The sequence below is a fragment of the Tripterygium wilfordii genome, chromosome 11 (assembly GCF_013401445.1).
Source record: "Tripterygium wilfordii isolate XIE 37 chromosome 11, ASM1340144v1, whole genome shotgun sequence".
NCBI lineage: Eukaryota > Viridiplantae > Streptophyta > Magnoliopsida > Celastrales > Celastraceae > Tripterygium > Tripterygium wilfordii.
Genome location: NC_052242.1, coordinates 1,480,631 through 1,497,255, shown reverse-complemented (window position 1 = coordinate 1,497,255; position 16,625 = coordinate 1,480,631). Strand labels below are relative to the sequence as shown.

General features: G+C 37.6%; 3 protein-coding genes across 7 annotated transcripts in view; all 3 read left to right on the top strand.

Annotated features, from left to right (window-relative positions):
* The window catches only part of LOC120009375 (BEACH domain-containing protein B), a 35,067-nt gene extending 31,830 nt beyond the window's left edge, over positions 1–3,237 (top strand). For all 3 annotated transcript variants that reach the window (XM_038859940.1, XM_038859941.1, XM_038859942.1), the window contains 2 exons: positions 818–1,560; positions 2,502–3,237. In XM_038859940.1, coding sequence (XP_038715868.1) covers positions 818–1,515 — 698 coding nt within the window. In that variant the 3' untranslated portion in view covers positions 1,516–1,560; positions 2,502–3,237. The remainder of the gene's footprint in view (positions 1–817; positions 1,561–2,501) is intronic.
* Positions 3,238–4,417: 1,180 nt separating this feature from the next.
* LOC120008498 (GATA transcription factor 25-like) lies at positions 4,418–9,109 on the top strand. The gene is made up of 7 exons (XM_038858843.1): positions 4,418–4,717; positions 4,994–5,077; positions 5,157–5,290; positions 6,875–6,982; positions 7,284–7,389; positions 8,567–8,626; positions 8,716–9,109. The coding sequence occupies exons 1-7, from the start codon at positions 4,418–4,420 to the stop codon at positions 8,824–8,826; spliced, it is 903 nt and encodes a 300-aa protein (XP_038714771.1). The 3' UTR covers positions 8,827–9,109.
* Positions 9,110–10,452: 1,343 nt separating this feature from the next.
* Positions 10,453–16,399, top strand: LOC120008497 (GATA transcription factor 24-like). 3 transcript variants are annotated; one of them, XM_038858841.1, is made up of 11 exons: positions 10,453–10,574; positions 10,779–11,103; positions 11,702–11,788; positions 11,883–12,016; positions 12,571–12,681; positions 12,807–12,921; positions 13,923–13,982; positions 14,841–14,906; positions 14,993–15,064; positions 15,366–15,446; positions 15,902–16,399. In XM_038858841.1, the coding sequence occupies exons 2-11, from the start codon at positions 10,837–10,839 to the stop codon at positions 15,965–15,967; spliced, it is 1,059 nt and encodes a 352-aa protein (XP_038714769.1). In that variant the 5' UTR covers positions 10,453–10,574; positions 10,779–10,836; the 3' UTR covers positions 15,968–16,399. The 3 variants fall into 3 exon arrangements, with proteins under 3 accessions (XP_038714769.1, XP_038714770.1, XP_038714767.1); XM_038858842.1 differs by having other exon boundaries at positions 10,521–11,103; positions 15,902–15,973; positions 16,055–16,399; XM_038858839.1 differs by having other exon boundaries at positions 10,528–10,574; positions 10,717–11,103.
* The last annotated feature ends 226 nt before the right edge of the window (positions 16,400–16,625 follow it).

Sequence of the window (16,625 nt, the reverse complement as noted above, 5' to 3'; positions counted from 1 at the left end):
GCTGTCTACTTATTCTTATTCTATCATCTCCCTAGTCCTATTGAGGGATGTTTGAACTTATGGCAATGTTTTATTTAGGGAAATAAATGCCCCTCGGCTTCGAGGACAGTGGCTGTAACTATTTAAAATTCAAATTGCTTGGCCTGGTAATCAGTGAAACTGATTTGGTTATTGTTAAGATTAGTTACTTTGTCATTCAACCTAATAAGTTAACTTGTTGGGTTTGGGCATTTTACATCATTTATATATATTCTAACATTCCCCCTTACGTGTGGGCCGGACAATCCAACGGCCCAATACGTGCACAACAAATGAGGCCCAACATTAGGGCTACTCTTACAAAGGCCCACACTTGGGGTAACAACAAATGAGGGTTTAAATTGTGGAAGTTAAGGTTTGAACCCAATACCTCTTGCTCTGACACCATAGTAAGATTAGTTACTTTGCTATTCAACCCAATAAGTTAATTTGTTGGGTTGGGACATTCACATCATTTATATATATTCTAACAATTATTATTATTATTATTTTCTTTTTTGTTAAAGCAAATGTGAGATGGTCTATTTTTACAAGGATTTCATGTATTTCTTACTTTAAACCTGTTCTGTTTGTTTTGAGTCAAAAAGTGGATTGTGAGAAATGTGACACTGAAGCTTCCAACTACATGCCTGCATGAGTTATACTTTTTAGAAATCAATAGTTCATGTTAATTCTTAATATCGTTTGCACGGTTCATACTTCTTGCAGCTTGTTTTGTCTTTTGATAGCAACTATAATTGATTTATTTTCTTTGAAAAAATCGATAAATATGCTGCAGTCACAGCTGATGGAAGTATCCTTGCAACTGGGAGTAATGACACTACTGTAATGGTTTGGGAAGTCGTCCGTGTCAGAGCCCCAGAAAAGAGAGTTCGAAGCATGCAGACAGAACTTCCCCGTAAAGATTACATCATTGTTGAAACTCCCTTCCACATTCTATGTGGGCATGACGATATAATCACTTGCTTACATGTTAGTGTGGAGCTTGATATAGTTATCAGTGGGTCAAAAGATGGAACTTGTATTTTCCATACCCTCCGGCAGGGAAGATATATACGATCCTTGCGCCACCCATCTGGTTGTCCATTATCAAAGCTTGTTGCCTCTCGGCATGGGCAAATTGTATTTTATGCTGATGATGACCTTAGTCTGCACCTTTACTCTATCAATGGAAACCACCTCGCTACTTCGGAGTCTAATGGACGTCTCAACTGTGTTGAACTTAGTGGCTGTGGTGAGTTTTTGGTTTGTGCAGGTGACCAAGGGCAGATAATTGTACGGTCTATGAACACGCTAGAGATTGTGAAAAGGTACGATGGAGTTGGGAAGATAATAACATGTCTTACTGTAACCCAAGAAGAATGCTTCTTAGCTGGGGCCAAGGATGGGAGCCTTCTTGTTTATTCTATTGAAAACCCTCAGCTTCGAAGAGCTAGTATTCCTCGAAATGTTAAGTCTAAAGCTTATGCAAGATAGATCTACAGTTCAGGACATGGGTTACTTTGATCGTTAGTGCGACAGGTATGTTTCTACGGTTTTTAAATTTAACTTTCCAAGTTTGTGATTCGAGCATGTTCTTAGTTTTAAAGACAATGTGGGCTGTAGCTCCCTGGAAAGTACTTACTTTCGTCCTCTGTTTTGCCATCTTTAATTTTATGGGAAACACCAATTTTTATCATCGTTATTAAGTCACTGAGAAGACACATATTCTGTAAGTCCAAACACTACCCTTCACCCCAATCCCAACCTTTTCTTCTTTTTCTTTGGATGATGAAGACACTTGACATGTTTGATTATGGGGCATTTTTATAAAGTAATGTAAGACTGTTCTGGTTGTCTGCATGACTGGCTGGAAGTCAAAAGCTCCATGTGTCTAATGATAGTTGTGTCCCTCAGTTTTTAGTTGGCGGTGTTTCCAAGAGTGATGCAGTCAGTTATTTTCTGCTTTCAAGTCTACGGCTCTACGCCCCCCGATCTCAATCTCCATTCCACAACTCATTCCTAAATATGTGTGGCTCTTAAACTTGATGTTCCTATAATTGTTACAACTGTTGATATCATCCCCCAAACCCCAAAATCACACATGGAGAATTTGTGAACAATTGTTTTTGGAATACAAGTATCTTGATCTCTGGAAAAAAAAAGGCATAAAAAGGAAAGTATAGCAGAAAATAGGTGAAAGAAGATTGAGTGATAGAGACTCAAACGCATGTCTTTGTAGATGTTCTGCCTTTCTCTTGCCGTGCCAAATCCCATCAATCTCTGACTGAGAATGTTATTGTCCATTCGGATGGAGCTCTTATTAAAGAAATACTTTTTGGTGATTGTTATTGATGTTCTGATGATGTTTTCTCATTTGTTTTTGTCTCATTTACAAATACAATATTCGTACTTACACAATGCTTACTTGTTTTTAGCTGTAAGATTCCTAATAAAACTTCATTTTCTTTTTGTTCCTCAAGAGCACCAACAGGATATTTTGAAAGGCCACATACATTGGAAACTCTGGTGTTGGCTGAAACTTCTTGCATTCAGCATCATCCCATGCTTACGAAGTTTTTGCCCATATCGTCAAGGATGCATGCTGTTTACTAGCATCACTTGAACTGATTGAAGGAGATTTATTAAACAATCGTTTCTGATTGGAATATATATGCGGAGGCTTGAATAACATTGTTGTGCAATTGGTTTTGTGGCATTGAGATGAGCAGATGCTCTCCCCAACAGATTTTTCTCTCTCCTTCATTCGAGTAGGTGAGTCAGGAATCAAGTGTTAACATATATACGTGTACATTGAATTCTTATGAGGCTAGACTAGAATGTTGTGTATTAACCATAGTGGCAACTTGGGCTCTCTGTTCAAAATTTTCAGTTGGCCTTGAGCTCTGTACAGATAGGCATTGATGCCTGTAACTCTAAGATCATTAGTGATCAAATTTACATTTTGCAAACATTTTCTCCTTTTAATGTGGACTATGGGCGGTGCTGCTTTGCTACAACTGCTGATCATTGCGGGCATGAGGCATCTACCCCGGTATGCCCGGTGCATCTATCCTTCTCATGTTTTGGTCCTTTTATTTTCCCTTTGTTTATTGTTCCTCTACTTTTGGTAGCTAAGCCTTGTAGCTTTGGTCATGATTTTATGTGTATAATGACGATGCTTTGAATAGTTGATTACAGTTATTTTTTACTGGCTCCTTGACTGCTTGTTCTGCAATTAAATATGGAGTGCATAGCAAAGCTGCTTATCGAATCTTTTTTGTATGATTGACAAGAAAGATCCAATATGTATGATGTGTGGTAAAGGTAAACAACACCCGTGTATAAAGCTATAGTAGTGAATGGGGTTGGGACAAGCAAGATGTATGCAAACTCAATATGTGGAGCGGGAGTATCGAACCTGGAGCATTTAGCTTCGTTGTGGCCAAATACCCAAGAACCCGAAAGCCCTCTTAAAATCATCACTAATTAACTTCAAATGTTTGGGAGGATTTATCACAATGTTGAATAAGTACAAGTTTTAAGTTGGTGATAATCAGCTTAAATGTCTCACTTGTTAGGCCAACAATGCATAAACCTAGGGACTTTTATCTCGTACAAAGCATTCTTTTGGAGCTTATGTTGAGTGTTATCTACCTATTTGTCCCCATGTCGGGACCAGGTTTGTTATTTTAATAGGTTGTGCTAGGTTTATGGTTTTATGGAAAACCACCAATTCAACCTATTTTTCTCCGTTTTGATGCTTATACGGTATATTGTAGGTAAAAAATTGGCTACATCGTCGGTTTACAGTTTTGCCAATTCGACTAGTGGTACGATCTGGTTCTGAAAACTATGCTAAGAAGCTATATGGGGGTAGTTTTAGTCATACCCCGGTTTTTTCTAAAGACACCCGTCAACTGATTTTTATAAGGGGTGGTTAACTTAGATTGAAGTGTCTTTAGAAAAAACCGAGATATAACTAAGGCTACCCGCCATATGGATACATGGGTTGGTTGTGTAGGCTGGTATTTGTGTGGATGGCCCCACCAGTATGGAGCGAACAAGGTGGGCTGAGCCACGATGCCAAAAAGCCCAAATGGCCCAAAGGCGATGAAAGGGAGAAGAAATAAGGGGCTAATGTTGTAATTATGACCATCAAGTCGGGGTGTTTTTATTTCACTTATCGTCCTCTTAATCTTATGAGCTGTCCTGTCCTTCGCTCTCTCTCTCGGAGTCTCGTTCCCTCGATCGAAGAAACTCCCACACAGATACAAACACTTCATCCTTACCCCCCGCACTAACACGCAGCGTCGCACTCTCCGAAAGTTCAAACTCTCGCTCTCTGGATCTCGGTAATACTTCGACGTGAAACCCTTAATTTTCTGCAGATTCACAAATGTACGGTCACTCTCCGTCTCCGCCCATGAGCATCCACCGCCAGATCTCCGCCGACGAGGACGAAGGCTCCGGCGCTCCAGATTCCCTCGAAAATCATCACATTCGGTACGATACCCACGCCCTCGAGGGCTCTACGGCTGGGGATGTTTCCCTAGAGGGCGTTACTCCCGAATCTGTCTATGTTTCCGATGGCGGCGCCGGCTCTGAATTGGCAATCCACCGTAGCGACGACACCAGTCAACTCACGCTATCCTTCCGAGGGCAGGTTTATGTGTTCGATGCTGTTACTGCTGAAAAGGTAAAAATTTTATCTGGTTTTGTTTGTTGATTTGGTGGTTTAGGATTTCTTAGCCTGTATTTTTTTTGTTGCTTGCAGAATGTGGTAGTGAGGAAGAAATAGGGTGTCTGTCAAAATTGTGATATTATTGACTGGAAGATACACAATTTCTATCCACTGAGCCTAGAAATAAGATTAGTTGTGGTTTTCACCAGCCTTTTTTTTACCTGTATCTTTAGGCTTTGGTTTATATGCCATATATTATGATTATAATGTTGTGTATTTGTGTTGTATTAGGTTCAAGCGGTATTGTTGCTGTTAGGAGGATGTGAGTTGTCTTCAGGTCCACACGGTGTGGATGGGACATCTCAAAACCAACGGGTATTTTCTTACATGTCTAATTTTAAGTCTTTATGAAGTCGAAGAATGCTATTATTTTGAGCTCCTCTTTGGTTTCTAGGCTGCAATTGACTTTCCGACAAGGTGTAGTCAACCACAGAGAGCAGCATCGCTCAATAGGTTCCGCCAGAAGAGAAAAGAGAGATGCTTTGATAAGAAAGTTAGATACGGCGTCCGTCAAGAAGTCGCACTCAGGTTTGGCAATTTATTTATTGTGTACCTCACTGTAATATTGTTGTGTAGTTGGCTAAGAGGCTGGTAATTGAGAAGTATAAAAAAAAATTATGCTGTGCTTAATGTTGAGCCTTTGATGAAATCACTCAAGAAAGATGCCATCCAGCCAGCATGGTGAACTTGAGATAATATTTATACTTATGTACATTTTCCAGGTGATATGAAAGATTGACACTCAGCTTTTTAGACCAATAACTTCTTGTATGTTTTCTATGGCATATGGAAGTACTCAATTATTTGCTGTTTGCTGCATTTAATTTTAACTTTTATGTACTTAAAGTAGGCGATTGTGAGACGTACTGGACATCATCTTCATTTGCTGAAACTTCAAAACAGCCTTGTATATTGGCAAAAATCACGTGAAATTAATAATTGTACTTTAGCACCGAAACCAAGAAAAGGGAAGGCCTGCTAAAGGCTATGAGGTAATAGAGATCAATTCAATGCTCTAATCAAACTTTGAGCTTAAGATTCCTGCAGAAGGATAATGTCACTAAAACTAGGTTGTCGGTACTAGTAGTAGTCTTCCCTTTGTTAGGAGGTAGCTCTATTCATCTGCTTGGACTTGCTGAAGTGCTTGCATACCCGGTAGCATTAGTGGGCTGTTACCTTCTCTTTAGCTCTAGGAAAGAGGAAGAATGGTCACGGTTCCAAACAAATAGGACACACAGAATATAGGGTATCTAGTTACGTTTGTTTTTTTGTAGATGACACTCCTGCAATGGGAATGGTATAGCAATTCAATATAGCACTTTGCCAGCTGTGAAGTCTCGCTATTTTGTCCTATTTTTGTTTCTGTAAATTAAACAAGTTATACAATTCTAGCCATCTGTATTACGGTATTACCATTCGAAGTAGTATAGTGCATTCAAGGATCCATGGACTTGTTACTTTAATGTATTTTGGTCTAGAAATCCTTGAATAGGGGGATAAATTAGCACCTGGCTAAGTTTCAATAAAGTTATTTTACATACAACAAAATTAGCACCTGGCCTTAAGTTGGAGGATAGATGTTGATCCTCATGGAAATGATGATATGCCGCAAAGCAGTGATTGTAGAGATCTCAATAAATGTTTGCGTGGGTTTTATGACGGTTGCCTTTACAAACAAAATCTGCCTGTGTGGTGTTTTCAAATTCAACCTTTCATGCTCTAGATATTACTTGGCAAAAGTAGGGGATGCAATCGTCACATGTATATATATCTCTTCATGTAAGTTGTCGTTAGCAAATTTTAGGCTGAGTAAGGTTTTCTTTTTGAACCATCTCAAAGTCCAAATAAGGCAAATGGTTTAAATGTTGTTCATGTTGATTTGTCTTCTGTCTCAACTACACTGCAGATTTCAATTTTTTTATTATAGTTATCTCCGAAGCCATAATGTACCCTTTTTTTGTGTTTCGTTGTTAAACATATTATATGACTAGTTGTGTTGAAAATATTCATTGGTAGATGAGCCGCCTATGGTGGTGGATTTGCATAATTGATTCAGTACCTTTTCTTTTCTTCTTTTTTTTCCCCTATTTCTGATTTTTGTGTCTCTGTTAGGATGCAGCGTAATAAGGGTCAATTTACTTCTTCCAAGAAGTCAGATGGAACTTCAAGCTGGGGCTCTGCTCAAGATTCTGGACAAGATGATAACCCACAAGAAACGTCGTTAGTTACATTCCATATTTTCGTGCTCTATTTTGCTTGATGTGTCAGTTTGTTCTTTGAGATCTGATAGCATAGATTTTTGTCTTTTTCATCAATTCTGTCTCTTTTTTCTAATATTCTGAGTGTTCCTGTGTTAAATTCTTTTCTGAAAAACTGTATAAAAATACTGTTACAAAATGACATTTATAGTGATACCTATACATAATATACGTAAATGGCATTTTTCTTGCAAAGGAAGCTCCAATTATAATTTATTATTTCTTGCTTATTTGTATCACTATCATGTGCATGGTTCTTTCAGGTGTTCGCATTGTGGCATCAGTTCGAAGTCAACTCCAATGATGCGGCGTGGGCCATCTGGTCCAAGGTCCCTTTGCAATGCATGTGGCCTTTTCTGGGCAAATAGGGTCAGTCTATCCGCTTATGATTTATTTCTATGTATTTTCCTTCCTTTTATTTATATTTTTTATGCGTGCTTTTTTTTATTTTAGCGTATGATGGGTCTCTGTGCTTGCTGTTTGAAGTGATTTTCCGCCATTCCAACTTGCAGAACTTTGACCATTTTATTGTTTGCTCCCTATATGCTTACCTTTCTACAATGTATTACATTTTTTTCATCAGTCCCTATGGTACAAAAGCGACTGCTTTTGGGAAACATCACTTAGTGTTAGTGGCTAAAGTGTCATAGTGACTATGGTGTAAGATGAATTTAACAAAGTTGGCGTACAAGTAGTTTTGGGTTAATTTAAATTGTGTGGGAGATTTAAGGCAAACCTGTGGCTGCAATGGAAGTTTTAACTTGTTAAAAATTAGTGACAGAAAGTTGAGGTTTTGTTTGGATTTTTGTATGACTTGTGAAAAGGGTAGGAAACTACATGGAGATAAAGGGGAATGGAAAGGAATAGCAATGGAAGAACATTTGAATGTAGAACATAGGAAAAAAGTTGTGGGCGCTGTAAACAGTAGTTGAGTAGTTGAGGATAGAAAGAGACACAAATAGGCAGCCCTAAACACTAAGCAATTCTCAATATTCCATTATCGAATGCATCTCCCCAATAAGAGATATAGACATAAGTAATCATAGAATCTTAATTTCCTATACCTAACGAGAATAGATCTCCTAATTCTAATAAAATCATGTTTTGTAGATGGAAATTTTAACACACTCTTTGTCAGCAGCATAACTAAGGCCTAACATGAGAGACACAATTAGTAAATAAGACACCTTTTTTTTGAATGGTGATTGATGAAGAAGACTCAACTAAGACCTAACTTGTTAAACTAAAGACCATTACTGAAATATGAACTCCCGTGGTTAAGAGTACAAATCAAACCCAAAATTAGCAAAACTGAACTTATGGCTATATTTAAGCTTCCCATTATGCGGGGACTAAGAACGTTTGGTTGGGGTGTTTGCAATGCCTAATGATTTCACAGGTTCAATTAATCCAATGATTAGTTGATTGATAACGTCATGGACATTGTTTGATTTGCATATTAAGCAACTTTTCTTTTGCCCGTTTAAGAGTTTCACTTTAAGTTTCAATGTGTTCTGTTTCATCATATAGTAACAAAACTCTGCAGGGGACTTTGAGGGATCTTTCAAAGAAGACTCAAGATCATTCTTTGACTCCAGTTGTTCAGGTATTTTCTGACTTTTGCTTGTTGAGCATTGTGGGTTTTTATGTTATAATTCTCCTTAATTCAAATATTCTGATCTCTCCTGAACCTAGGGTGACGGTGTAGGAAATGACTCCACATCTGAAACTGCCATCCATGCACATAACAACAACCTTGTAACTTTCCCTGGTGGCAAAAACTCTGCTTTAATGGCAGAGCAATGAGTATCGAGAAGTTGTAGTAGAATGGTCAGTTGTTCCTTGGCACCCTTCAAGCTTTCAGGTTCCCAAGTAATTTCTTTAAGGTTGTCCTGTTGAATGTACAGATACTACAGTGCCTTCATTAATACATGGGTTTATCCCTCTCTTTTTTTTGTTTTCCCTTTTGGGTACATTGCATGAGATTAACTCTCGAGGAACTTGCATTGGATGTATAACATGGACTTCAGTTTAAAGAAAAAGTGTACTAAATTTGAATTAATAGTAGTTAATGGTGACTTGGTGCTCAGTTTTTGTAGATCTGATTTCACCTGTCTGGTGCCAACTCGTTCTAAGTGCTATTATAATACTTTTGGATCGACATCATAGTGTGGGAATCTTGGTAAAACTTACTAAGCTATTGATTTTGTCCATCTTATTAGGTTTTTTTTTCTGTAATCCCTTTTGATTCTGGGCCATTTTGCTGACAGTCTGATAACAACCCTGTGACTTGTCCGTTGATTGTTTGACCTTAATATTCCGTTGATGGCAACAAATAGGGTAGCTGATATTGCCTTTATATTGGCCGAACATGTAATATTCTCTACCCCATGAAAATTGGAAGCTTCTGATCTTGTCTATGGATAAGCTTGATAATGGATTTGGGTGGATTTTATCTGTCCCCAAAACTTGGAAAAGACCCCACCTGGCTGGCAGCATAAAATACTACGTTTAGAGGGTTTAATATAATTGCCATGTGTTTTACTCTGCTCTGGGTTTGTTTCCCTGCTTTAAGATTACCGTAATAGCCAGTAGATTGCAGGTTGATGTTAGTCGAGGTTTTCCACAGCTATGCTATATGCTATTTGTGTTTGTTCAAATATCTGATATAAGTAAAAGTAAATTACTTTATTTTTTGTAATTCCTTGTTCAAGGAAACTACTAGAAAAGCTTTGTAGTAATATTTTTGCTTCACATATCTTGTTTCCCTTTATTTATTTATTTTTATATATTCTATTATTACTATTTTCAATTTTATTTGTTTTAACAATTAATTGTCGGATAACCTGATTAAGAGTAGTGATATTCCACAATTTGTTTGATGCTCTCACTCCTGCACCGTCAACTCAGCTTCAACTTTTCATTTCAGACATCATAGGACTTTGTTTTTTTTTTTTTATATTATTTGTACGTCAGACATCATAGGACTGAAAGAATCTCACTTCTAGTCCTATGTACTTCTTTCCCTATTTAAATGGGTTGCCATTTTAGGGATCAATTTTTTTTTATTTTTCTAAAAAATTACAATTGTAATATTCCGTCTAACGAATACGAATTACAACTATATATCTTTCATATGAAACAAAATCAAAGTTATGATGGTCGAAACGTTTAATATTTTCAATCTATATTTGAGAGTATAAAATTGTTGTGCATTTTTATGTTAGAATTTTATTTTTTTTTGGTATAAAAAATACATCGTTGACTTGTTAGTCTAAATAAATACCACGCATTTATAATTTTTTAAAAAATATGAGAGTGAAATTTAAATTTTAAAATTTTTTACCCTAAAAAAGGGTTATTTCTCATCTATCAGAGGTCCCAAACCCCCCGACACGGTATGGGCTACTCTTGTGCGTAGCAGCGCATTATTACCTTCCAATTTGGACCAGATAGACACATTCTCTATCAATTATAAAAAAGGTAAAATTTTCCAAATTGAGTCTCTTCAAGGAAACACGAGACCATGCCTCGCAATTCTGAGCTATTTTAGGGTACTTTGTCTTCTCTCCCTTTTCTTTCTTCCATTTCCGAAGCTTCCTTTTCTTCTCGTACAAACAAGCTTACGTACATATACGTGTGTATATATGTACGCACAAAGGAGTCAGAATCTAGATTTTGTTGGTTATTGATTAGGGTTTTGAAAGTACCAAGGAATCAGTGACGAAAGCCAATATGTGGCGTCCTCAATGAAACAGGTACTGAAATTTGGCTTTAATTCGGTTCTGTCGTGGTTAGTATTTCGTGTCTGTTACTATGGCGGCAGCGAATCCGCAGCCTCTGCAGGCGCGACCGTTTGAGGACCGTCCGGCCCCGCGCGTTCCAATACAAATCGATGACGACGATGGCGGGGAGTACGATGACGGAGATGATGCCATGGACGAATTGGAGGAGGCGAGCGTGGCAGAGCAGCATGCTGGAGTAGGTTCTGGTGGAGGTGTGGTTATGGCCTCGAGGACTAGTGAGCTTACGCTTTCTTTTGAGGGAGAGGTCTATGTGTTTCCCGCCGTTACACCTGGAAAGGTATAGCTGTCTGCCTCTCTTTTATTTTTCTACATGTACTCAAATTGTTGCGCGTGTAGAGAGAGAGAGAGGGAGGGAGGGAGAGTAGGAATATTTGCTCGAGTAAGTTTAGTATCTTATTTTCTGTTCCTTTAATTGTTTAATGTGTCTGGATTGCGTTCGTCAGTTGGTTCTGACATTTGATGAAATTTTCAGGTGATGAATAATTTCTACTCGGATAAGTCTTACATTTTTCCCTAATTTTATTGCTCAAGTGAATGGTAGAAAAATTGTTTCTGCTTGTTTTCTTCTTCATTGTTAATTTGCCTTCCTGGTCAACTCAGTGAGTTTACCAGGTGAGCTGGAAATGACACCAAGGGTTTTTTTTTCTTGGATACAAAAACAATAAGCTTTTGAATTATGGGAAATATCACCTGAGGTATTTCCTGTTCTGCCTTTTTCAAAGGAAAATTTTTGAACATTTGTGCATCAGAGGGTGCAATAGTGCAATCATATTTGTCTTTCATTGTTAGTACACGTCAGCAAAGCAATTCTTTTGTCTCTGTTCCTGATATATTCTGTTGTAAGAGAGGCATTGGTTTGAACTTCTGAACAACAGGTGCAAGCAGTGCTTTTGCTTCTGGGAGGGCGTGATATACCTACTGGTGTTCCTACAATTGAAGCACCTTATGATCAAAATAGCAGGGTATGTGGGATTTTTGTACTTTAGTGTTTTTTTTTTTTAAATATTAAAATTGCTATTTATGCACTTAGTTCATGTTGATCTTCTGCCTGTCTAGGGTGTGGGCGACACTCCAAAGCGCTCAAATCTCTCAAGAAGAATAGCCTCCCTGGTTAGGTTCCGTGAGAAACGTAAGGAGAGATGTTTTGAAAAGAAAATTAGATACACTGTGCGGAAGGAAGTTGCACAAAGGTATTATATTCCTAATGAATGGTATTTAAGTTTTGATGTGGCTATGAGAATCAAATATTAGGTTACTACTACGACTCTACGAGCAGTTTCATTTGTTGTTTTGGAATTTGGAAACAAATGAAAGAACTTATGGCTATAAACTTAAATGTAGTGCTGCCTCGTGGGGTTGCAATATATTATTGTTAGAATTCATTGAATATGTAGGCAATGTTTGTTTCATAAAAATATTTTCACTGAAGTAAACCTTCCTCAGGAAATTGTGTTTCAGTGGAATTACTAGGTTTTTCTTCTCTCTCTTTTTTTTGGGAATTTAATTATTTTTGTTTGCGTTAAATGCCTTAAAAGAAGTCTTTTTTGGCTTTTTTGATTATTTGGGTTGCTTTTGGAGGCAACAACTAAGAATTATTGAAACATCTCAAGGTTTTCCATTACAGGAGCTGGGTAATAAATTTCTTAAGAAGTTCTGGAATACCATATTTTATGTTTGGCGAAATTTTAAACATTTGGGATTTACATTTTTTTATGTCATGTTTGTGCTTTTATTTCCGTTACAGGATGCATCGTAAGAATGGACAATTTGCATCCCTAAAAGAAGGTTCGGGTGGATCAAGTTGGGATTCTGCACAGAATTTGCTTCAAGATGGCACTCCACGTTTGGAAACTGTGTGAGTTTCAGGCCATGTCTAGCATTATTGTATTCTGAATTGCAAAAATTTATCAGTTTTAATTGCTCTAATGCGTAACGATGTGCTAGCTTATATTTTTTTGTTGCTTCTGTGATGATGTCCAGAGTTCGCAGATGTCAACATTGTGGTGTTAGTGAAAATAATACTCCTGCAATGCGTCGTGGGCCAGCTGGACCAAGGACTTTATGCAATGCATGTGGGCTTATGTGGGCCAATAAGGTCTACCTTTACTACATACTTTCTGAAAGTTTCAACTTTCTATATGTTGTGATTCAAAATAAATGTTCTTCACTGTTTAGATAAATTTGGCTAGAGTACTTGGTTTTAATTATAGTGAGGTTTTCTCAAAAAATATTAAGTTATGTTTGAATTAGAAACCAATAGCAGGGAAACTGTGTATGTGTTGTGGTTCAAAACAAATGTTCTTCACAGTTTAGATAATTTGGCTAGAGTACTTGGCTTAAATTATAGTGAGGTTTTCTATAAAAAAGAAGAAGTTAGGTTTGAATTAGAAACCAATAGCAGGAGTTAATGTAGATTTTTTACATTGAATAACTAGTGGGGGGACATAGCAAGTGTTGATATATATTTCTTATCCTGAATAACTATTGGGGGAAATGTTGAGCACCTTTCAATCTTTAGCACAACACGAGATGCGGGGAAACTCACGTTTGTAAATATTGATAGGTTTTTCTATATGTATAAGTACACACAATATTTATAGGGCTTTCTTTGCCATTTCCCAAGCTGGGCATCTGTGAGAAAGGTTTGATTTCTGATGTCAATAAAGTTTGCTTGTACAAATACAATGCTATTAATTTGTGCTTTGCTGTCTGTTCAGTATTATGTTCAGCTACAAGAATAATTAGGTTTTTGGTTTTTAGAGTTGGTTTTCTGGTCACTTCACTGATCACTCATGATCTTTTATCTCCTTTTTTTGAGAAAATGTTTTGGTGATATGAAACTTCATGGAAGGGACAAATCTTTGCATGAGTTCTCATATACATCAAATAGTGTTAATTTCGGTATCATAACTCTTTTGACTTGTTGCATAATAATCTTTTCAAAGTTTTCGATAACTGATTATCCCTGCCCCGGCCCGCCCGCCCGCCCGCAGTGGCATTTAAAAATTTAGTCAATACTAAAATCAGTGCTTGTTTGTACATCCAATGTTATTATGTTGCTTAATGATTTCTCATAACCCTTTTTAATATGTGCAGGGAACACTCAGAGATCTCGGTAAGGGAGGAAGGAGTCTTTCTATGGACCAGATTGAACCTGTATGTACTGTCGTAAAAAAAACTGTAACATTTTGATTTCTGAACGTTTATTTTTTTCAGAATACGCAGCTGAATCCATGTTCCGAAGATGTATTATGTTTTGCTGGTTTGGTCAATCGTCTCCCTCCTCCAATCGTTCCCCCCCCCCTCCATTTTTCTCTTTTTTCCAACCTTTCTGGCCCTTTGCGAGTGCAGTTCTCCTTTCCTTATTTCTTTTTTTTTTCCCTTTGGTGTCTCTGTTCAGGGAAAAAGTTGGGGGTATTGGATGTACATCAGAGGCCTATGAGCTTGATATGTTTGAAAGCACTTATTTTCTTCTTGTCACCCATTGGGGCTTTGGTGTTTCTTTGGGGTCAGGAAGTTTTTGGTTAGAGACTTTTTTGGAACATATGCTTGCTCATTTGAACATGTGATCATGTGGTTCAATGGTAGAGTTGCAGGGGTGCAACCTAGAGGTCACAAGTTATATTACTGAAACAGCCTCTCCATACATTATGTAGGAGTAAGGTCTGTGTACATTATACATGTTTCCAACCCTGCCCACGGTGGGAACGTTGTGCCCGAGTGTTTTACCTTATTGCAGGCGAACACGTGGCCCAGTGGTAAAGTTGAACGGGTGTAACCTAGAGGTTATATGTTCATTCTTGGAAATAGTCTCTCCACATATTATGTGGGGTAATATTTGCATACATATTGGTTGTCCCCAACCCCGCCCATTGCCGGAGCCTTGTGTATGGGTGTTGTTTTCCTTATTTACGCTTGTTCAGTTGAAGCTACGTTGGTGTGTTTTTTTTTTTTTTTTTATGTTTGCAACTATTGTTTTGACTGCATTTAACTGACATTGAATGCTCTCTGCAGCAAACACCACTTGATGTTAAGCCTTTAATTGTGGAAGGAGAATTCTCTGGCCACCAGGATGACAACGTACTGCATTTTAAGCCATTTCTAATATCTTGTAATTGAACTGTGAAACATGTTTCCATTGTATGAGTTGATTTGTGTACATGCAGGGAAACCCCAAAGGTTCTTCAAAGGCATTTACTATAGGATCCAACAATCAGTCTGTCAATCCTGATGAAGAAGTACGTTTCTTGAATCAAAGCACCAGTGCTCTCTCTTGTTCTGTACATATATATGTTTTCTTGTAAGCTATTGAGTTTGACTATTTCCAACTAAATAACTATTATTGAATAATCCCAAGGATCCAATTTTCTAGTGCTTAAAAGTGAGTTTGGATAAAGTTTCTATTTGGTATGATGCCTTTGGAAGAAATGAAATTTCTCTAGTTGATCTTTGGTCTGGAAAACTCTTTAATGAACGGCAAGACTCATTCTCAATAAACCTCACTTATGATTGAAGTTGATTGACTTTGGAATGGGACAGGATTTGCATGAAGCCACTGAAGATCTTTCAAATACTTTGCCCATGGGAATTGTCCATTCATCTGCTGATGATGATGAGCAGGTAATTTTGAATTTTGAATTTTGAACTATCAGACTATCAATTTTTATGTGGATTTCACTTGGTGGGTCTGCGGTTTTAGGCTTGCTCTGGTGAAGGTCACAGGAAGTGTATTCATTTGATGGATTTTACTAATTTCTCGTTTGGATTTGTTAGCCAACCACAATGTTGTTTGGGATTGTTGATGGTCTGTATTTGGTTGCTGGTATCCTTGGAAAGGTTGCACGTTCTCTAAAAAGAACACGCAAATTAGCTAGTCTTGCTGTCTTTTAGTTTGGTAATTAGGACACGCAAATTAGCTAGTCTTGGTTGCTGATAATTAGGACACGCAAATTAGCTAGTCTTGCTGTCTTTTAGTTTGGTATTGTAGGTGTGCTGTACTCAATGAAAATTAAAAAAGAATTGGAATGGTAGGTTCTTCCATTTTCTCATAATGAATGTTTTTTTGGCTGTTGCAGGAACCACTGGTCGAGCTTCCTAGTCCTTCAGATACAGATATTGATATTCCTGCTAATTTTGATTAGAAGATGGTGATTTCTCTTGGGCATTAAATCAGGATATTTTTGGGTGCCAATTGTCTGCTTCTTCATAACGGCCCTGCTCCGTTGCAGGTCAAAGTAATGCTCTTATAAGGGTAATTAGCATATAGGGAGACTGGAGTTGTAACATGAAACAATGTCTTTTAATTGCAAGTACCACAATGATCTCATGACCGGAAAAGATGTGCTGCTCCTGTAGCTGACATAAGGTAATCAAGCACTGGCTTCTTGTCGATAAAAGCCCGGGTAAACCCTCGTTAGGTCATGTACCATATAATTTTAATTTCAGGCCTGTATAAGTTGCTGCTTGTTTTTAACATGATCGGAGGTGATTGTAGTGTAACCTTTGGTAGGATTGATAGGTTAACAAATGATTGCAATGAGATTATTTATCAATAGCTAGAATTATTGTGTATATTCGTGCTCCTCGATAGGTTCTCACTTGCATTTGGTGCTTTGAAAGTTGTAAAGCTAATCAATTTCTGATTATAAACAAGCCAAAGCCTTTTCAGGAAGTGACAGTTAACGGGGAATTGAGGCTTGTGCATCAAAATCCAGAGACCTAGTGAGACTGGATTGGGACGGCACAAATATTTTAATTAAACATTTTTTTCCCCAATTTGACATTGATTTGATGGTTGAC